The following is a 23,413-nucleotide window of genomic DNA, read 5'->3' on the forward strand; positions in this document are numbered from 1 at the left end:
TACACTTCTTGTATTATTAGGTCTCCTGAAAACACAGCTTTACGGGCACATTTTATACAGGATGATACACACACACACACAAACCCATATTCATTAGGCAATGCTTAAATTTAATAAAAATCCTTAATGCTAAGCATTCAAAACACTGAATAGTTTCTAGCTTCTAAAGTTGAACTTGAGGGTACCAGAAAATTACCCTAATGTATATAGCAGATAGGAGTATGTTCAGTTATATATGATGAATTCTAAACTAAGTTTCATGTTACATCTGAATACTGTACTTCGTTACCATACCTTCCCCAGAGTAGTACTCAGTTGGGACAATATTTTCATCCCATATGATTTTCTCGGTTGGATACAAAGGCATCTGGTTCAACTGCTGAATCTGAGAAATTCGACGCTCATGACGCGATACCTAAAGGAAACAGGTTTAGAAAGAAAGTTAGAAGCATCTTTTTTCAATCAAAATAATTTATGGAGAAATTCAACACAAAGTATGGAATGAGAAGTTTCATGTCTTTGAGTTATTGTACCACTTAAGAAGAGATTTTTTTTTTCCTTTTTTCATGTTCTCCACAAATCAAAGAAGAAAGAGGTACTGATTGTGATGGACTTTGGAATCAGACAGATCTGAGTTCAACTCCTAGCACCTCTACTTATGGGCTACGTGAAAGCTGGGCAAGTTACTGCAACCTCCCTGATTTTAGTTTCCTTTTCAGTAAAGCAGATTAAAATGCCACTCCCTTCTTAGGTTTCTTATGAAAATGAAGTGGAATATTGTAAAATAATGTCAAAGTGTCTGGCACATGCCAAGACCTTAAAACCCACAGCAACACAGCATTCACCAATGTAAGAAAAAAAATGGGAGCCCTAAGTCCTAGGTTACAGTTTTCATTCTTATACTAACTAGCTAAATAATCTGGATAAGTTTATTAATAACTTGGCCTCAGTCTTCTTTGTAAAACGAGAGAGTTGTACTTGATGTTCTCTATGTACCCCTCCATTGTTAATACTACAGTGATCTATCTCATATACAGAAATAAGTTAGTTACCTAATTAAGAGATGCTAAAATAATGATATATTTGAAAAATGTGTCACATTCTTTTCAGTAGAGATAGCATTGTTTTAGGAAAGAAGACAGTGTGATATCATCTAAACAATATGCATAGTTGAATTTTTTAATCATATTTGGTTGGATATTAGAAGAATCCAAAGCCTGAAAAAATCCTTTAAGAGGGGGAGGAAATGAAAGATAATGCTGTAGCACTATAAATTTTTAAAACTGCTTTCTTTTCACATAACTATTTAAATTTTAAGGATGAAATCTTAGCTATAAGACCCTAAAAAGCATAGATAGGATCAACTTTATACTCAAACCTATTTTACATTAGAAAGGTTCCTGGAAAAGTCCTCATTTCTTTCTATAGTAAGGATTTATTATTAATCTCCGAAACCTGACTTACCAGAGAAGATTTTAACATTATCAGAAAACAGGACAAGGAATTTTTAGAAAGCACTTGTAGTCAGAGACAACAAAAAGTGATTTGTAAGAAGGAAGGGAAAGATAGTGACCCAAGACATACATTTCATGCAAGTAAATATATCAATAAAAAAGTATTTTCTGTACTTGAGTTAATTTAAAACCCTTCCCAAGGATTTCTCTCCAAATGGCACTTAAACACCTGTCACCAGGCTTAAAACACCTGCTACAAATAGTTTCCTGTTACTACCCCAAAATAAGCATATTATCTTCCTCTCTACAGTAAGGAACTGTATTTTATACCCTGTATTAGAAGTATTAGCTTGAAATATGTTACAAAAACATGTGCCCGTTATTGTTCCATATGTGTAAAAAAAATGTATTTACAAATCCATGCAGTGTACATTTGTATAGGTATAAAAAATGTCTGAAACATATAAAAGACAACTCAACCTTATAGCAGTCAGCAAACAAAAAATTGAAACAAGTTTTTTTTGTTAACCCATGAGACTGGCAAAACTGAGGCGACTGATAGCGTCCAATGCCGATAAAAGCTTAAGGAGACATACTTTAATACACTGTTGATGGGAACATACAGCTTTTGGAGGACAGTTTGGCTGCATCTTTTATCTTTTAAATAAGCACATCAAATAATTTCACTTCTGGGTACCTCTCCTAAATGTCCACATATGGGCACAAAGAGGCATGTATTAGGACTGCATCATTATCTGTACTAGTGAGCATGCAAACAACCTAGATATTCTTAGTGGCGTATGGTTAAATACTCATCCACTTTATGAAATATCTCACGGAAGTTTAAAAAATAAAGTTTATCCCTTCCCCTCAGTTTTGCTATGAACCTGAAACTGTACTAAAAAAAATAAAACCTCACACAAAAAAGTATTAGTTTAAGAGTTGATGCTCAAACTAATACTCATTTCCCAAAATGATTGAGAAATCCCTTAGAATTCTTAAACCACTAAGTCAGTAATAACTTTTTCTAGTTTTAAACATTCCTGAGCTCGCTAGTGATAAAGGTATGGCTTAATATTCAAGGTACTATATTTAAATAATAACTTAAAAATAAACAGATAAATAAATATGAATATATACGTATTATCTGTGTGTGTATGTGTGTGTGTAGGTATAACTGTGATCTCTTAAAGGCAGGAACAGTGTCGGCCATCTCTGTATCCCCAGTGCTTGAATCCAGTGCCTGACACAGATGTTGCTCGTAAATATTTGCATGGAACAAACCCATGCTATAAAGCAGTTTTAAGAGGTAAGAGACTTGAAAAAAGAAATCTAAGAGATGAAAAAGAAATCTGACAAAATCAAAAGATGATATAGTTCCCAAACAAGTAGGCATTACCTACCAATTTTTTAGCCCAAAAAAAAATCTGTACCAACCTACATCTTTAAGAATGATTCAAAAAAGTAGGGAAAACCACATGCAAAATTCAAAGAACATTAATATTTACCAACAATTCTAGAAGAAATTCTTTATCAGAAGTTGTGTCTTCACCTTTAGGAAGAGTTGGTAACAAGCAGAGGTATGATGCCACCTGGTGGAGTGTATTTGAACTGCAGAATAAAGAATATTCAGATCAGAATATTTTATTGCAACTTAATGCGTTTTTGAAACATAATTTTACAGATGGCTTAAAAATTTTTACGTAGAAAATATAATCCTATGACACAAGCAACAAATATATGAAATCAGCAAAGAGTTAAACCCCTAATACAGGATTCTCAAAGTGTCTTCTGCAAACCTCTCATGGTCCCCAAGATTGTTTCAGGGAAGCTACAAGGACAATACTTTTTCATATTAATAGCAAGACATTATTAAGTTTTTTTCTCACTGTCTTTACATATACAGTGACAGTGCAATAATGGGTAAAACTGGTGGCATGGATCAAGGCAGTGGCACCAACCAGTACAATAAGTGGTCACAGCATTCCTCACTGTGACACACAGTTATTAAAACAAACAAAAAAACCCCGCCAGTTTTGTTTAAAAATGTCCTTGATGAAACAGTAAAAAATTATTAAGGTTATTAAATTTGGACTTGAGTATCTGTTTTTTAAAAAATCTGTGTGACAGAGTGGGAAGTACACATTTTGCACACAATTTTTACTTGTGTAAAAAGAACGTTTGTCAGAACGACTGACAAACTAGTTATTCAGACTTGAATAATAGCAAAAAATCTGAACAAAATAAACCTAACCTTAAGGAAAATAACGGACAGTATATGTTGCCAAAGATAAAATTTGAATTTCAGAGTGAAAAACTGAAAATTTGAAAAACTTGCATTTGCCACTACTTACCTGACAGCTTTCAACCACTCAAATACAGTTTCATTACCCCCCAAAGCCCCTCAAACTCTCTATCCCTGTCCCTGGTAACCACTAATGTGTCTTCAATCTCTATAAATTTGCTTTTTCCAGAAGGTCAAATAAACGGAATCATACGTTATGTAGCCTTTTGACGCTGGCTGCTTTCACTCAGCATAATACATTTGAGATTTACCCACACTGTTGTGTGTATCTGTAGTTGGTTCCTTTTTATTGCTGAGTAATATTCCATTATATGGATATTTCACAATGTGTTTGTTTACTCACCAGCTGAAGCATATTTACATATTCCAGTTTTTGACAACTATAAATAAAGCCACTATATATATTTCTGTACAGATTTTTCTGTGAATGTAAGTTTTCATTTCTCTTGGGTATGTCTGTGAGAACACTAGATCGCACAGTAAGCGCATGTTTGTGCAAGAAACTATCAAATCTTTCCAAAGTGGCACTACCATTTTGAATTCTCATCAGCAATGTATGAGAATTCCAGTTGCTCCATATCCCGGTCAAGAGTTAATATACTGTTGTTTTTATAAACAATTCTAATAGGTACATAATGATATCTCATTATGATTTAAATTTGCTTTTCCTAATGACTAATGATGTTAGGCATCTTTCTATAGGCTTATTGAAATCTATATATCTTCTTTGGTGAAGTATCTGTTCAAATCTATAGCCTTTTTTTTACTAAGTTGTTTTCTTATAATTGAGTTCTGAGACTTCCAGATACCAGTCCATCATCAGATATGTATTTAGCCAATATTTTCTCCCAGTTTGGGGCTTGTCTTTCATTCTCTTAACAATGTCTTTCAAATAGAAATTTTTAATTTTGATGAAGTCCAATTTATCAGTTGTTTCCTTTAAAGACTGTGCCCTGGTGTCTACAGAAATCTTTGCACAAAGCAAAATCACTAAGATTTTCTCCTATATTTCCTAAGTTTTCATTTTGATATTTAGGTCTATGATTCATTTTGAGTTAATTTTTGTATAAGATGTGAGGAATGGGTCAAGTTTCATACTTTGCATATGGCTGTCCAATTGTTCCGGTACCACTGCTGAAATTATCTCTTTTCCAGAGTTGCCTTGGCACCTTAGTCAAAACCCAACTAACCATATGTATATGTGTGGTCTATTTCTGAACTCGACCCTGTTCCAGTGATCTATAATGTCTACCCTGTTTTCAATACCACAATGTCTTGATGACTTTAACTTTATATAGTAAGTCTTGAAATTAGGTAGTGGAAATCCTCCAATTTTGTTCTTTTTCAAAATGGTTTTGACTATTCTAGTTCCTTTGCCTTTCCATATGAGTTTTAGAATAAGCTCGTCAGTTTCTATAAAATATCCTGCTGGGACTCTGACTGGAACTGAATTATATCTATAGATCAATTTGGGCAGAATCCACACCTTAACTGAGTCCTCTCATCCATGAACAAGGTGTACCTCTCCATTTTTAAAGTCAATTCACTTTAATTGCACAGACTTCCTTAACATGGTTTCAGATACCACAATGAAACTAACTTTCAAGAAATCTACCAACTGTCAAGTTTTGATATGTATCAAAGAATAATATTCCTAATTACTTGAAAAAGATTTTAAAATAAACTTCCCTCTGTGTAAGAGTGGATTTTCTTCATTTACTTCAGGCAAAATAACATCTTACAACAAACTGAAACCAACAGTAGATCTGCAAATCCAACTGTCTTTCATTAAGCCAGACATTAAAGAGATTTGCAAAACTGTAAAACAATGCTGCTCTTCTCACTATGTATCTATTTTCATTTTGGAGTATATATTTTTCATTAACAATATGTATGAAATATACAATGGATTTTACTTGATTTTTAAAACAAATTAAATATTTAAAATTCCTCTACTTTTAATTTCTAATGTAGTAAATATAATGGCTATAATCCACATTAAAAAAGTTCTCTGTGATCCTCAATGATTTGCAAGAGTATAAAGGAGCTCTATGGACAAAAATAAATTTCCTGGACAGACTATACAGCTATTAAATTAAATGTAAGAAAAAAAATCTACGAAAGTGCTTTAAAAATATAATATTTTTGTAATCTTTTGGTGAAGAAGGCCTTCTAAATAAAACATGTTATTGTTATTAAAAAGAAGATTGAAAGATGTGATTAAAAATTTAAAACATCTGTAATAACAAAATATACCATAAACAAAGTTTAAAAGGGAGAAACTGAGACAAAATAATTGCAACAGAACTAGACAAAATATTAATATCCAGAATAAAGGTTCCTTATTTAAAAAAATCAATAAAATGACAAACAATGGAATACAAAATAGCAAAGGATGACAACCAGAAAGTAACATATAATCACAGAATGCAAGTAAAACAATGAGAATTTTTTTGTCCTTGGATTGGCAAAAATGAAAAATGAATTTACCTAGTGTTGGAAGGGAGAGAAATAAATCCTCATACACTATTGATGTAAGTGTATAATTGGCATTTTTTGGGAAGATAATTTAGCAATATGTAACAAAATTTAAACACATAACCCCTTTGAATCAGCCATTCTGCTTCTGGGAATCAGTACTAAAATTTTTAAAATAGAAGTAAAAAGAATGTTCATTGTCTAATTGTTTGTTATAGTCAAAAATTTAAAAATTAAAGATCCGTCAACAGGCGAGTGATTAAAAAATAGTATGGTAGACCTGTTCAACAGAACTCAATGCCGTTATTTAAAAGAAGGAAGTAGACCTGTGTATTATTATAAGTTATTACATATCCTCATATGAAAATGAATGACCAAACCAATCTCAGTTCGTTTCAGTTTAAATAGCCAATTAACTACACATAAATTCTCCCCAGAGTTAAGGAAAATGAGGAGATAACAGAGCACAGTCGTCAAAAGTTAGGGCTCAGAATAAAAAAGAATGAAATCTTGCCATTTGCAACAACATGGATGGACCCTAAGGCCATTATGCTAAGTGAAATAAGTCAGAAAGAGAAAGACAAATACTGTATGGGTCACTTATATGTGGAATTTAATGAGTCACTTATATGTGGAATTTTAAAACAACCCCCCCCCCCCAAAAAACCAAGCTTACAGAAACAGGGAACAGATTGGTGGTTGCCCGAGGCAAAGGTGGGTGAAATGGTAAAGGAGATCAAAATGTACAAACTTCCAGTTATAAAATAAGTAAGTCATGGGTATGTAATTGTACAGCATGGTGACTATAATTAGTAACAGTGTATTGCATATTTGCAAGTTGCAAAGAAAGTAGATCTTAGACGTTCTCACCACAAGACCAAAAAAGTTCTATATATATGGAGATAAATGCTACCTAGACTCGTGGTGATCAATTTCACAATAAACACAAATATTAAATCATTGTGTTATACACCTGAAACTAATATAATGTTGTATGTCAATTATACCTCAAAAAAAAAAATAATTAGGGCTCAGAAGTCAGACTACCTAGGTTCAAATCCTATCTTTGGGGCTTCCCTGTTGGCGCAGTGCTTAAGAACCCACCTGCCAATGCAGGGGACACGGGTTCCAGCCCTGGTCCGGGAAGATCCCACATGCCGCAGAGCAACTAAGCCCGGGCACCACAAATACTGAGCCTGCGCTCTAGAGCCCGTGAGCCACAGCTACTGAGCCCGTGTGGCACAACTACTGAAGCCCATGCGCCTAGAGCCCATGCTCCGCGACGAGAAGCCACCGCAATGAGAAGCCTATGCACTGCAATGAAGAGTAGCCCTCACTCGCCGCAACTAGAGAAAGCCCGCGCGCAGCAACGAAGCCCCAACGAAGCCAAAGATAAAATAAAATAAATAAATAAATAAATTTATATTAAAAAAAAAAATCCTATCTTTGCCACTTACTTGCTGTGTGACTTAGTCAAAGTACTCAACTCTTCTGTGCCTCAGCTACCTTATATGTAAAATGGTACCTACTCCTCTCACATGAATATTTTGAGGATTTAATTATTTACATACTAGTAGAGTACCTATCACAAAGTAAATAAATGTATGCTATTATTGCTATTTTCAAAAAAGTATACTCACAGAGATGCCAGAGAACATTACAATTTAATAAATTTTAAACATGCAAAAATTTTCTTATGCCTAACCTCTAACATCACATAGGATGAATATTTACTGGTTTCTGTTGTATGTTATTTACGACTGATGGGATACCAGCTTATATTCTACTCTAAAAAAATTTAAGATCTAGGAAAAATATATGTTACAAAAAATAAAAATTTTACCAAAATAAAGAGAAGATGTATAATTATATTTAAGTGACTCAAAGATAACAAATGCTAGAGAGAAGCACTAGTTCTAGTTGTCAATAAACAGTAGTGCAACAAGTAACATCACCTAAAGTAGTGCAAAAATAACTAAAACCAAAAAAGAAAATTAAAATTCAGTTGTCCTTTCATATTGCCTTACCTAAGAGGTCCAAAAAACTTGATCAAGGATTCCCGAGTATCTACTTCTGCAACATTTGAGAGGGCAAAATCATAGAGTTCAGGGAAATGTGCAAAAGCAGCTCTCTAGAAAATAACAGACTTAATTAATGCCTACATATTAATATAATAAATTACAACTTATATACTGCATAATGGAAAAAAATTTTTTTTTAATTAATGCAATTCTCCTTCTTATATGCTTCTCATATGTGACCTCTGCCTTATTCAAAAGCATTAGATACAATGGGGAAAAAACCCAGAGCTGTTCTAGCCGGAGAGTACAAAGAATCAATGTTCAGTTTTTGATTTCTAAAACTGTATTTTGAATATACAAGAAAATAGCCAGGAAGTCCAGCTTCACTGACAGGAGAAGAGAAAGAACAAAACAAAACACTTTATGATCAAGAACTGGCCTAACAAAACTATAAGAAAGTCTCAAGGGCAACTCCCAATGAAGAGGTATCTCAAAGGAGAGGCCTACAGCATAGTATGCTTGTGCCCTGCTTTACTTTGGAACTCTGGAAAGAGAGAACCTCGCAGGGTAACACCTCCAACCAACGTGGGGTAAGCTGCAAGAAAACAGAAAGAGCAGCATGATGCTGACTTGATTAAGTGTGTGTGAAAGAACATTCTTAGTCTTCCACAATGCTCACGTGGCACAGGGAAGATCCACAAGTTTTCATGTGCTCTGTACTGGATGACACAGAAGGTTGCCAAGGTTATCGATGAGCCTGCCGTGAAACAACTACAGGCAATGGCAAAATGACCCTGAAACCAAGCCTGAAAGTGAGCTGCCTGAGCTGGGAAACGAAGGCGAGTCCGCTCCCAGGGGGACTCCAGCACCATCAAGAACAAGGGCTGGGGCCTTGTCAGTAGGCTGACAACCCAGCTCCGAGGCAGCAGTCACTGTGCCTTGCTGGTGGCCATGAGAACAGCCACACACCACACCCGCTGTGGTCACTTCAAGGGCAGAGGCAGAAGGACAAAAACACTAATGTTCTGAGAAAAGCAGGAAAAGATGTCTGAGCTGATTATGAAAGACAATTTGAACTTAAGTTTGGCTGAGTCTTTACCCAAAAAAAGACTCTTTAAAATGTAAAGAACTGAATTACTTTAAATTGAGAAATAAAAGCTGCCACCAGACAAAACTGAGTTCAAGAGCAAAATGAGCTCAGTAATAGAAACAAAGGTACTTTTGGGGCATACCTGAGCTGCATTTGTAAATTTCAGTCCCATTACATGTGTTTATCTTTAAAATGTACAAAGCACTTACACATACTTTGTCAAGTTGAAATACTCTTTCATAAAATAAAACTGATACTTCAACACACTAAACTGGCCCAGTAACTAATATTTTTTGAGTGTCAAATATCAATATACTGATTCTCAAGATTGAGAACTATAAAAGAAAGCATTCTTTTTCATGAATCCATCAGAATTAGCAATATTTTAAAAATTCAAGATGAACACACTATTAAATTAGTATCTTTCCTATTTGTACTATATAAAACCTAAATTATTTATGACTCAACTTCATGCAGCAGACGCAAAGGCTATAATGCATTTCAATTACCTGTAGAGAAGTAATTCTATCATAGTGAATCGTAGTCATCTCATTCTCTGTCAGAGCGTTTCCAGTCTGATCATTAATCTCAAAACCAGTATAGAACTTAAGCATGTCCAAAAGCTGAAAGGATACATTTAAATTAATAAACTGTGTAAACATGAGAACAAGAAAGCAAAAATAGACAGTATTAAAAATAATAAACAAGTCCACATACCTTCTTAGAGGTACTGAAAAGCTTTGGAATGTAAACATTGCAACAAACATTTCAGCACATATACAAACGTGTTTTATTTATGTGAGCATAAAGTATATGCCTTGTGAACAAACTGTTAAGTCTATTTCATACACATGGTCTACTTCTACAGGAAAGAACTTCAACTGCAATCCCAATACTAAAGAGACATTAAGGAACTAATCAAAGGAAGTCAATCATTTTAATGGAAAAAAAAAATCTATCTACATAGAACTATACCATTAGAGGGAATTCCTGAGGTCTTATGCCACTTAAAATTTTCTGACGAGGGTTTTGCAATTCACAATTAGAGATACTCTTCTCTATGCTTCTATTAGAAAAAACAGCAAGGTGGGAAAAGCTAAGTTATTCATTCCTCTCTTCGGTCTCCATGGCCATCAAGCTTTCTCTGGCTTAGTTCCTGGTGCTTTAAGAAGGCCTGCTTTCCCCCTGTGCTGGCAGTATCAACAGAATCAACAGAATTTGGGGCTCCATTTGCTCCAAATTTTTATTATTCTTAATTCTAATCTATGGCAGATCAGATATTAGGATTTTTTAAATTAATTTTTATTGGAGTATAGTTGATTATCAATGTTGTGCTAGTTTCTGCTGTACAGCAAAGTGAATCAGTTATACATATACATATACTCACTCTTTTTAGATTCTTTTTCCATACAGGTCATTACAGAGTATTGAGTAGAGTTCTCTGTGCTATATAGTAGGTTCTTATTAGTTATCTATTTTATATATAGTAGTGTCTATATGTCAATCCCAATCTCCCAATTTATCCCTCACCCCCCACATATTAGGATTTTAATGTATTTTAATATATGCAACAAATCACTGGGTAAAATTTAATAAGAGAATAGGAAAAAAAAGGAATGCTCACAGATACAAGATAAAAGGATTCTTAGGACAGTGCGCAAATACACACACGAAAATTTTATCTCCAGCTGTGATCTCACTGAAAGGCGAGTGTTAGATGTTTGTTAGAAGACTTTTCTTCTGGATGACATTACAGGAAATGGGAAACCTTAATAGTGTGTCTTCCTACCCAAGGCAGTAAACAAAGTTCACTTGCCTTCCAACTCAAGGCAGCAGTCTAAGTGTATATGTACTTCCACACTATCAACTGCCTCTGTCACCATTGTCTTATGCAAAGAGAGCCATGATATTAGGGCATAGTTCACTCGAAATTAATGCTTATCATCTATTATAGTCCACAGTGGTTACTAACATAGAATCAAAATATATATGAGTATATGGGACTACATCACACATAATTTAGTCCAATAATAAAATCACATATGATTAACAAAACGTTTATTTGAATTACCTATTCCCCTCAAATTTAATAATGCTTAATTGTTTTACTGTTTACATTAATAAAATGAATATTCAGAAAAGAAAAAAAGGTTATAATATAAAATTAGTATAGGCCACCTATACAAGAAGGCATCCATTTTGTATATTAAGACTTGGTTTTACTTTAAAATGACTCATTAGGAATTTACATCATTCAATTCAATATTTAGCAAAATATACGTTGCACCATGCCCCAGTACTCCCAGGTGCATGGCAAAGAAAGCAAAGATTGACTTAGAAATGAAAACAATAAGTATGTTCAGATCCACCAGTGCTCACCTGGGAAAAAAGATGGCCATCCTCTTCTCTACGAACAAGACTGGAAAGGTAACAGTGAACCAAAAGATGGGAGTCATCCAGGATGGTATTAAACCAGCGTCTTGTGGGGAGTAGGGCCTAGAGAAAATAATCACCACAGCAATAAGTCTGCATGCTCTCCCAGCTACAGGTGAAGTCTACTGATACATGGCGCAGAAGTGTTAGTCACATACAAAGTACCCTCAGCCCCCCAAAAGACACTCTGCACAAAGCAAAGGGTCTGGTCCATGCTGCAAATAAATTCAGTGGTAATGTTTCTAAATAAAATCCAGCACTGGAAGAAATCTCAGATATCCTGGCCACTAGTTTTCAAACAAAATCCTATATGAAATCCCAATATGTATTGTGTGCAGGTTTAAAAATGGGGAAAAGGGAGTGGAAAACCCTAAATGGAGATTCCTTTCTCAGTTTCCTCTTCCCATATCATCCTATGACAGTCAGAAAGACAATACTGAGAAACTATGACAATCACAGTTGGGAAACCACTAATCTAGTCAAATACCCTCATGTTAAAGGGGAGGTTACTGAGATCCTCAGAGATTACAGTTACTGGCAGAGCTGGAATCTCAATGAGGATCTCATGAATGACTGATAGTCCAATACTCTAATCCTCATGTCTAGAAACCACCCTAGCTCTCCTGATAAGGAATGAACAGAAAGGATTTTCTTTCAATTTCCTGCATTAAAGAAGGAGAGGAAAGGAAAGGAAATGAATTCAATCTGAACTATACAAACTCTGCATCTGAACTTTGTATCCAAATCTTGCACCTAGTAGCATGAAATCTTTTTTAAAAATCTTAATTTAAAAAATTGACTATAGCAAGCAGCTGTATCTTTCTTCATCAATAAAATTAGGCACATTTAGAAAAGTGAGATTATTAAAGAGATGGCCATAAATCTATAACTTCAGCCCTTTTTAAAACTCTACGTAGGGGTATTAACTGTGACACAAAATAAATTGCCATTGCCGGACTCATGTTTAATAACTATACTAAATAATGTTTTTTATACAAATGCAGCCATTTGACAGTCATCTGAAAACTTCAAGGGTCAATCACTTTTGACTTTCTTCTCTATAAGACATTTTGAAATAGGTACAAACAAACTAAGGCCAGTTTGAGGTGATAAAGAAATATTTCATATATAGTCATAGGCTTAATCCTAGCCTCCTTAATGATAATGTAACAGAAAAGTCACTGTACACTTCTTACCTCTAGATCAATCATAAGTTCAATAAATCTTTCACAGTAATGAACTTTGTCCATAGTGACAGGTTCTAGACATAACAGAGAAAACATGTTAAAACTTTCTTACTTAGGGCGTTCTATGGTACTATATCTTAAAATTGGCAGTTATTTAGTTATTTAAACAAGGTTATTTGTCTCATTCATCAGGATTGGACTAACTATGGTTCAGAGCACAGACCTCACATATATTTCAAAAAGGGCAGGGCTTACCCTTACAGTAAGCTCTATAAATATGAGAAAATGAAAAATGTAGCTTAAATGAGAGAAACATTTTAAAAATCAGACCTGCAAAAATATTTTTAAAGTGTTAATTTTTAAAAATCTGTACCAAATGATTAGATTTTGAAAAAACTTGAATAGAAAAACTAGAAAGGCAGTTTTATCACAGTTATTGACCTACTTTCCTTATTTTCTTCACATACTAAACATCTAGAACTTCTTTCATATGCATAAACACATACATGTATGTGTACCTGTATACACACAAAGAGATATATATATATATATCTATCTTTAGAATGCACAGAAAATGGGTGGGGAAGATACAAAACAAACTAATTAAAGGGACAATTTTTGTGACTTTTTTTCACTGTACATGTATTAACTTTGACATTAAAATGTCAATGACGCATAGAACAATAAAATATTTTTAAAATCACTATCTTGTGTTATTCACGAGCATTAATGTACTATTTTTAAAAACATTTTTGTTTTTAAAAGAATTACAACCTTGTGACATGACATGCTTTCAGAATACAAATGTCTTTTTTTTTCTAATGTCAGAAAATGTTCTGCTATTTTACCAGCTGAAACCATCCTGACAAGACTGTTTCAATTGAAAAGGAGATAATTTCAGGGTCCCTAGGCTAAGGACTCCCAGCAGTGAATAAACCAGTGCTAGACCTGTAGAAGGCATCCTACAAATGCTTAAATAAATCCACTTTTTTACTTGTAGCATACAGGAAAACAGAAGGCTTTATGTGAAGAAAGAAATATGAATACTTTTGTGACTAACACATGCCCATAATCCAAACCCTAAAATAACATAACTATAGAATTTCACAGCTGGAAAAGACCTCGGAGAACATCTGTACTAGCTCTTCATTTTCCAGGTAAGAAACTGAGGACCAGATGAAAATGACTTGATAAAAGTATAGAACAAAGTAATGGCTGGTGAGAACTGGAATCCAGGTTTTCTGAGACACAGTCTAGGTCACACAGCCACTAAAACTAAAGAATTTAAAGGAGCGACTTTTAAATTAAATCCATTCAAATCAGTCCTCTGTTGTATCTTTTGTTCTTACTACGTCAAGGGAAAATAATTTTGTCCAAAATTTTAAAAGTGAACAAGAGCTGTATTTGTATTTTTATTTATTGCTTGAGAAAATTACTGGCAATGGCCTGTTTAAGATTAGAACGTGATGCTTGGTACTCAATTTCTGCGTTCTGGTGGATAAAACAGCATATTTTTACACTAATTGGCCCTACTAGGCATAATTCTTCAGAGCTGAGGCCCTGTTATTTCAGTTTCAGACACCAATATATCCGTATTGTTTGCTTTTTATGTGTACTGTGTATTTTTCCTTTCTTCTGATAGCAGTCCTGACATCTCAGACCATACTACACAGATTTCCTTTATAACAATTGATATGGACAGGTTGTCTGTAATGACCCTGTAAAATGAAACTACACACAATCTTTTTTACTCTCTTATAAATTAGTTTTCTGTTTCCTAACTATATATTTTATCTGTTTTTATGCCCTCTCTGAACTGGCACACTATTTTCATCACCTTGTTGGTTCCTTTGCCAGAAAGTTAACAAATTTTGATTAAAGCTCAAGATCAATCTAAGAAATTTTGTTTTCTGACAATATATTATGACAATGGCAACAGTTAGTAGTTTATAGGATATTAAAATTACTGCAGGCCGTATATTGTTGTATTTACTTGACTTTCAAACATTTCTATGTGACATCAATTTTTTTTTTTTGGCCACGCTGCGTGGCTTGTGGGATCTTAGCTCGCCGACCAGGGATCAAACCCAGGCCCACGGCAGTGAAAGCACTGAGTCCTACACACTGGACCACAAAGGAGTTCCCAAGATGACATCAATTTTTATGACCCTAATTGTTACAGACATTACTGGTTCTCATTATTACTATTTGTGCCAAGGAAACCAAATCTAAGTCCTCTTTCCAGGTTTAAGGTTCTTAACTGAAAGATTTAAATACACAAATATTAAGTGACTTAGATTACAAGCATACGACAATTTTTTCTTTATACTGATGTAGTAATATTGATATTATGCCCCAAATCAGGTACCATAAATTAGCATTTATAGCATTAGTATCTACTCGTCACTGAATTACAGGTGTGATTTTCGGTTGTAAACTATTACTTGCGGGGGGGGGGGCAACATTTATAAGTAAATAATTGTATTTCAGTTTAAACAAAGCTACAATCTGATTCATATATATGCTATAATCTCTGCTGCATATAAATATGGTACACCTACAGCATTGTTCTTAGATTATATTCCAGTTAGAAAATAAAATATTAACAACCAATGACATATCATACATAGCATACATAAATCCTTATAAAGATCTTGCCAACCCAGAATAATGTAATTAGCTCTTCCTGGCACATAGGTCTTTCTCACACTCACACACACACACACACACACACACACACATCTATCTATATACAGTATAATCATGATATATTTTGAAATTTATACTCTACATAGCATATATTTATATTTGTTTCATCAATAAATGGGGGCCACAATGGAGGAAAATCCTTCCCATTTCACCTTGTAGCTCGTATCTCAAAATAATTCTCCTCTTCCCCTCCTAACAATATTTGATACTGCTTGAAGACACTACTCAGCAAATTGTAAATGCCATGTAGATAGGGTCTGTGACTGTCTTGTTCACCATGTCCCAGAACCTTGTTCAGGACCTGTGGCTTGTAAGCAAGCTCCAAAAATAAATAAATGAACATTTTAATAACCATGCTGGTGCCCCTAAATTACGTGAATTTCTAAGGCAGCCACAATACTCAGACTGGTAACTTATTTGAAAAGGGAAGGACATAACCCCTTGTCAATATAATTTAAAATCATTCTGAGAGCAGTTTTTAGACTAAAGATTAGTAAATACTGTATGGGCATCTAAATGGTAACTTCACAAATGAGCTGAGAAGAGGAATATAGTTACCAGAAAGTGGGACTGATTTCAGCACAGAGATAAACTTCTGGATGAGTTGTGAAAGAAATCTTCTTTCTTGATAGGCTCTAAAGTCAGAGAGATAACAAACAGTGACCAAATTATTTTTGAGAAATAATTATTTCAAAAGTAAAATTTAAATGCTGAACAGCCTTCCTTACACTGTTCAAAATGTTCCATTTCTCTCTGAAACCAGGACCATAATTTAAACACACAGCTTCTTCTTTGAATGTAAATACAGCACTACATGAAGAAAAGAAGAGCCTCATTACTGGCCTAATAAACCAGCCAAGAAAGCATCTCTATCTTCTTACTGTAAAAGTTTTCACTGGTGTTTTAAAGGTCAGGACTAGAAAGTTTTCAAAATTTCATTTACAGTCTGCTCTTGAAACATTAAAAATCTAACATTTAAGTATGTAGTTAAAATGAGATAAGCAATTACATACTTTAATATGTTTAAACTATTAAACATAATAGAGTATTACAATTTATAAAAATTAAATGTTAGTTTAAAAAACAACTTTTTACTCATTACTAATTTAAGATGCACTATGTACCAACTAATCAAAAAACAATCATCAGGTACTGGATGGCTACAAATGATTATGCCAGTCCTGGTGGAAATAAAAAGAAGGAGAATGACTAAAATATACTTGAAATGACAAGTCATAAAATATAATTAATAGCACAAGCCAGCAGTAATAAAACTGGCTGACATTAACTGAGCACTTACTGTGCCAGGATGTGAGCTGTGTTAAGTACATCATACAAAATAATCTCATACTGACGACAGTCCTACGAAACAGGTACTACTGTCCTGATTTCACACTGAGGCTCAAGGAGGTGCAGTAACTTGCCCAAAGTTACACGGCAGGTGAGTGTAAAACCTAGTTAAGTCTGATTGTAGAACCTATACTCTAAACAACTATACATAGTCTAATCATTATGAAAAGAACTGATGTTTCAATAAGAAACACAGTCTGTTTTAGGAGTTCAGAAGAAGAAAGCACTGTGGCCTAAAGTAGTTGGTGTGGAAGAGCATTTAGAAGGTTACCCTTCAATTAAGTGGAGTAGAGTGGAAAGGGTAGTTAGGGAAGGAATGTTTACAAAACAATGAATAGTCTATCGGTTTGGAATTAAATCATATTGAGATAACGGGAAGAGAGAGTTTAAATTTTTTAGAAGTAGTCAAATAATGCAAAGATATCATGTAATTAGCCCAATCAAGAGGCTACTGGTTAGAAAGATACCATGGAAGAGATGAGACTGGAGTTCGAAGTTAAAGAAAGGATATTCCTATTCTGACCCTAATATCCTGTCCTTAGAGCTCTCATTTCCTTACTCCCAAACTTGTTTCTCTGATATCCAGCTTTTTTCAGTTCTTCTCATTTTCAGTAATCACCAGCACAACTCCAAGCTTCACTTCCTTTTGTCCTCAACCCTCTTTTCACAGTTTACATACTCACTACATAATCTCACTCATACTCATGACTTCAATTACTATCTACAGGTGTATACAGACTACTCTCCTAAGTGGAGGAAAAAATAGAGTCAGAAGAAGTTATCATAGGCCCAAGGGAAGCGAGTCCTAAGCATATAAGCAGAGGGAAAAAATAGTGAGTGGAAAAGAGCACTTAAAGATGAAGAAAGAAAAAGGATCACTGCTAGAAGAGTCAGAGAGTAAATAAGGCAAGAGCACAGTTAGATCAGCTAGCCTCAAAGAGAGAGAGGAACAAATCTCTTATGAGTAAACAGATTCTTCCCCTGTGTCCTAACAGCACTTTGTTTGATGAAATAAATGCTTGCTGCCAGCCTTTTATCCAATTGGTAATAATTACTATTAAAATACCCTGCAACCCTCATCTGCTTCCTTAATTGTGATACTTGATTTATTTTTCTCCTTAGCATGGACCACCATATAATATACCATATAATTCGTCTATTATTTGCTGCCTTCCCCAACTAGAATGTAAGCTCCACAAGAGCAGGAATTACTTTCCATTTTCTTCTCTGCCACAACCCCTATACCTATAATAGTACTCAGCAAAATAATAAACACTCAATATTTATGGAATGAATGAACTGTATAAAATGGAGTGTATTAGTCATTGTTAAGAGTGCAGGAGTGAGAAAAAGAAAGATAAGTTGGACTGACAGCCTGCAGATTGTGGAGAAAATTGAGAACCATCCACGACAGAGACTATGATGGACAACAGGCAAGGGGAAGACCCAGTGATACACTTATGACTGGAGCAGAGATAAGGGAAAGGAGAAAAATGTGGTGATGTTTTGGCTTCTCCCTTGGACCTCTGAGAAAAATATTCCTGTGACAGTCTAAGTGCTTCTTAATCATTTATTTGGTTCAGCAGTATGTAAAGGAAACGACAAATCAAGTCAGCAACATCTAAGACTCACAACCCAGCATAAGAAACCAACGTGGAACAAAGCTTTGGCAACATACTGTTCTCTTGCTTCTGGATCCATCTTTTCATCATTCTTTTTAATCAAGTTCCAGAATTTTCTTAGTTTAGGTGTCTTTTTTAATTCTAATTCCAATCGTGCCTGAAAGAGTGATGTGACATTAAATCATCAGTAACCCCAAAGCTTACAAGGATAAAGATTAGATCAACTATTAGGTAGTTTTCTAATGTATGGATATAATATAGAGCAATGGGATAAAACCAGAAAGTAACATGACAAAATCTGAAAACTAAGAAACGAATACCTATATTTCAAAGAACTGTTCAATTCGGACACTTGTTAATAGAAAAAAATAAGACAAAAGAAACTGCCTTTTCTAGTCAAGATTTTAAGCTCAATAATAAATTTTTTTCTTATTTCTAAAATTAAGGACTTCAATTTGAAAAATATGAGCATTAACATTTAGGAGCATTAAAGTTCAAAAAAAGGGTCTGAAACAATGAACATAAAACAGCTATCACAATAAGGAAATGTCCACACCACCACATTCTTTCTTACCGTACTTATCTATTTTTAACTTAGTATTAATTATTTATACGTGCCTGTTTTCACCTTCCTCAACTGGTACCTATGAATGAGCTTGCATATCTGGGCATCTACAAAACCACCCACGAGCAGGAAATGGAATTCTGAATACAGTATTATACTGAAATTTGATAGTTTTAACTTTATTCCCTAAGATCTGTTAATTTGATACTGGCACATATTATCCAACAAGAATTTGATGAAAAAAATGAAGTTGCTAATACTAAACATAATTCTGATCTTCTCCTATAGCTGTATGTACATTCCAATCAAGGAAATTAAAAAATTCAAGTCTGTATTTAGTCTCATCCAAAGACATATATACGAGCAATAATATTTTACTAAATTAACTCCTCTCTGAGCGCAATAGATATTACCTTATTTCACCTTACAATAATGAAATCAGGTGAAACATATACTAGCTTACATATAAAAACTTTAAAACTGAAAAAACTACATCTATGATAAGTTAATGCATAGTAAATTAGACAAATTTTGTAAGCAGGAAAGGGGATTTTTAGCTACCATTTTATATCCATATTAAAGCTACACAGTCTAAAACCACATGTTCCACTTATAAATATATGTAAGTTTCTGAAATTAAATACTTACAGGCTGTAAGCCCATCCACATTGGGAGGGAGATAAGCTGTTGTACTTGACTCCGTATCAAGTCTACTTCCTGTTTAAAGCATGAAGAAACCAAGTTTATAAACACACCAGTACTTTAACCTAAGTCTTTACATAAGGCACGTACTGCCTTTTTAAGTCCTGGGGGGAAAACATGCCATCGTACTTTCAAATTAATGATATTTTATTATTAAGAAGTTCAATATTTTTTAAAAAAGATACAGTCAAGCCTCGTTATTTGTAGGTTCCACATCTGTGAATTCATCCACTTGCAAAAATGTATTTGTAATCCCCAATTCAATATTCCCGATGCTTTTGCTGTCATCCATTGTCAGCACAGAGCAGAGAAAAATGTGAGCTGCCCAACACACACATTTCCAGCAGAGGATGGACAAGGTGATGCTCTGTCTTCTTGCCTCAGCTCTCATATTATACACTAGCATCTTTTTTTGGTCTACTTAGTGCTACTTTTTCACATTATTGTGTTTTTTGTTGGTGATTTTGCTATTTAAAATGGCCCCAAGCACAGGACTGAAGTGTCGTCCAGTGTTCCTGGGCAGAAGGCTGTGATGTGCCTTACAGAGGAAATATGTGTGTTAGATAAGGTTTGTTCTAAGTTACAGCACTGTTGACCATGAGTTCAATGTTAATGAATCAACAACATATATTACATAAGGTGACTTTAAACAGAAACACATAAAACAAAGTTACACGCTGATCAGTTTGTTGTGACCAGAGGCTTGCATGAACCTAACCCTGTATTTTCCCCAAGAGCAATGGTTCACTTATAGCTAATTCAGTGTTCGCAGCTACTTTATAGAGCATAGCTACCTCAAATAATGAGAACTGATGGTAAGCTGAAAAAAATAAAGTATTTCAATAATAAGCTAGCTTTTAAGTTAATTAAACCTAGCACCAAACTACTAATACTACTTAAATGTTGTTTTTGTTCAATTGCTGATTAGGAATCACATCTATTTATATTTGCTTTTTTTAATTTAATAAATGTTACAGAGATAATAGTGACATATCATAAATCTTTTTCTTATGTCTTTACAAGATCCATGTGAGGTACTACATGGAAACAGATAATAATCATCCATCTACCAACACTGTTTTCAGAGTAAGAAAAAACCCCATGCATTCTTCTGTATGGGTCTAAATGCACTATCAATTCAGAAGCACCTATCTTTAAATAAATAGGTATATACGTTCAGATAACCACAGTAGAGAAGCACGAATAAAATAGTAATTACTGTAAATATTTATTTTTTAGAAGATAATCCTATGAAGAAGGAAAAATGTGTCATACACAACCCAAGAGACTTTCAAAGATCATCCATAACCACCCTTAAACAGTCAACTCAAAACATAACTCTCCTGCTGACCTGCCAGCTTATGCATGAAGTATGACTGAGAAGTAATGAAACCATGATTTTGTGTATAGCTTACACACACAGATCTCATTACTCCATGTTCATATTTGCTGCTCTACGTTTGGAGAATTTCAGTTCTTATTATCATTTTACTTAGAGGCTAGATAGAAAAAAGGAGGGATCAAGTCCAAATCTATTAAAAAGCAAACAGATCTTATAAAAAGATTTTACTGAGAAGGGGCTGAAATCAAGCTGTTAGTATTACCCTCATTCCCCACTACTATGAAGAGTTGGCTACAGAGGTAATCTCATCTACATTCAACTGAAAAGAACAAGAAAACTTGAACGTTTCCCCAAAAGATAAAGTAAAATTACCAAACTATTGAAGCAATGATCAAGAAAAAGCAATAAGACTGTCTGTTCATGGAGTGAAAATTCACCATCAGTTTCAGCTAATGCCGCTTTCAAGATACACTTGAAAAAGAATGGGAAGTCATCTGGCTTCTTCTTAAAAGTCTGAAAAGAAAAATAAAAATTCATTTTGAAATGGCTTGCTCACCTCTTTTTCTCCTTTAAGCAAACACTGGTGGACTTTTTAGTAGTCCATTAACAATACCTAATAATTACAAAAAGATTATTTGCTTTCTCATTAACGGTAGCAAGTCAAATATAGGTTTCTGGCAGGACTATGTGAGAGTTGCAGAAACGTTCAGCTAATAAAATAATGGCTTCAATTCTTTTATTTTTTTCTTCAAGGATTAGGCTGGTAATTAGCTTAGGCTTTCTTTTCTTATTAAAGATCTAAAGTGTTTTAACTCTTCTAATTTAAACAAAAGAAACAACATCTTTAGCAAAAACTAAAGTCTTCCCACTCTAATCTCAAAGACAGCCTTTCCTTTATATTGTCTCTTTACTCTTAACATATAACATTAAAAAAAAAAAAGGTAAATAATGTAAATATATTCAAGCCTCTCTGTGATCTACCTCCCCACCTAGTTTCTTTCTGTTACCTCTCCCTTCTTTCACAGGCATGTGCTCCAAATGTGTGGCCTACACTAGTTGTTTTCACTTACTTCTCTACAACAGGTTTCCACCCACAGCACTCCCTGAAGTTGTTACAGCTGTCAAGTCCAAAGGACTCCTACCAACACTCAACCCCTTTTCAATGTGCTGAAGGCTCCTCCTCCTTTGTCACTTTACAGAGCAGTGTTCCTAGGGTTCTAGCCTCATTCTTCTTTTCCCCCTCCCATTACTTCACCTACCATATGCTAATGATTCTAAATACACATTTTCAGTCCAGGTTTCTCTAGACCCTTAGATTCCTTTGTCTACTAGACAATTTCACCTAGATGTTCCAAAAGCAATTTAAACTCAGTAAGTCCAAAACTCAATTCAATAATTTTGTACCCTCCAAAGTATTCCTCAACCCTCTTCTACCTATCTTGGTAAATGGCACTCTCATCTTTTACATTTAGTTGCCCAAGCCTGGAAGGTTATTGGAAATAATACCTCTCCCTGCTAAAGCTACTTCAGTTATCAAGTCCAATCAATTCTACTTTCCAAATCTGTGTGTAACCTCTTCTCTTTATCTGTACTGTCTTTTCTCTGGTTCAAGCTCTAATCACCAAAGTGGTCTTTATAACATGCAAACTGATCAAGTCATTCTCTGGCTTCCCTCTCCCTTCCTTTGGTAGTTCGAAGCAACTTCAAGAAATCCCTAAGATCTCTCAATAAGACAAGGCCCTTAGTTTACTCTGGGTTCTAATCTGCCATACGATGATAGTCACTTAATGAATATTTGAGTGAAGTGTCCATGGTTTTATCTTAAAGAATGTTAACACCTTTTCATTTTGGAGACCATCCCCTCAAAAGAGATGACAAGTATCCATGCCTTTCCTTCATTTAAAAAAGTACGACTGGAGGGAAAGAAACTCTTTTGATGAGCTGACCATTTCACGGTGGCCAAAGAAAGCCAAGATTTTGGACCTCTACTAGCTGAGATTACAATAAAGCCAAGATTTTGGACCTCTACTAGCTGAGACCTCTACTACAGTAGAGGTGCTACTACAGTAGCTACAGTAGCACAGTCAATTAGAAATGTCAAAAAGGGAAAACAGATCACAAATCAGAGACAAAGAGAAAATTGAAATTACAATAT

At 34.5% G+C, this 23,413-nt stretch overlaps 1 protein-coding gene across 4 annotated transcripts in view; it reads right to left on the reverse strand.

Moving 5' to 3' along the window:
* AQR (aquarius intron-binding spliceosomal factor) overlaps window positions 1–23,413 on the reverse strand; it is a 111,798-nt gene that overhangs the window by 72,802 nt on the left and 15,583 nt on the right. For all 4 annotated transcript variants that reach the window (XM_082384935.1, XM_082384936.1, XM_082384934.1 and 1 more), the window contains 10 exons: window positions 21,631–21,771; window positions 19,863–19,931; window positions 18,706–18,806; window positions 16,236–16,312; window positions 12,978–13,042; window positions 11,728–11,844; window positions 9,858–9,971; window positions 8,265–8,368; window positions 2,963–3,065; window positions 295–415 (listed from right to left, as the gene is read on the reverse strand). In XM_082384935.1, the coding sequence (XP_082241061.1) occupies window positions 295–415; window positions 2,963–3,065; window positions 8,265–8,368; window positions 9,858–9,971; window positions 11,728–11,844; window positions 12,978–13,042; window positions 16,236–16,312; window positions 18,706–18,806; window positions 19,863–19,931; window positions 21,631–21,771 (1,012 nt within the window). The remainder of the gene's footprint in view (window positions 1–294; window positions 416–2,962; window positions 3,066–8,264; window positions 8,369–9,857; window positions 9,972–11,727; window positions 11,845–12,977; window positions 13,043–16,235; window positions 16,313–18,705; window positions 18,807–19,862; window positions 19,932–21,630; window positions 21,772–23,413) is intronic.

Source organism: Balaenoptera borealis (genome assembly GCF_965194805.1).
Source record: "Balaenoptera borealis genome assembly, chromosome: 3".
Classification (NCBI taxonomy): domain Eukaryota; kingdom Metazoa; phylum Chordata; class Mammalia; order Artiodactyla; family Balaenopteridae; genus Balaenoptera; species Balaenoptera borealis.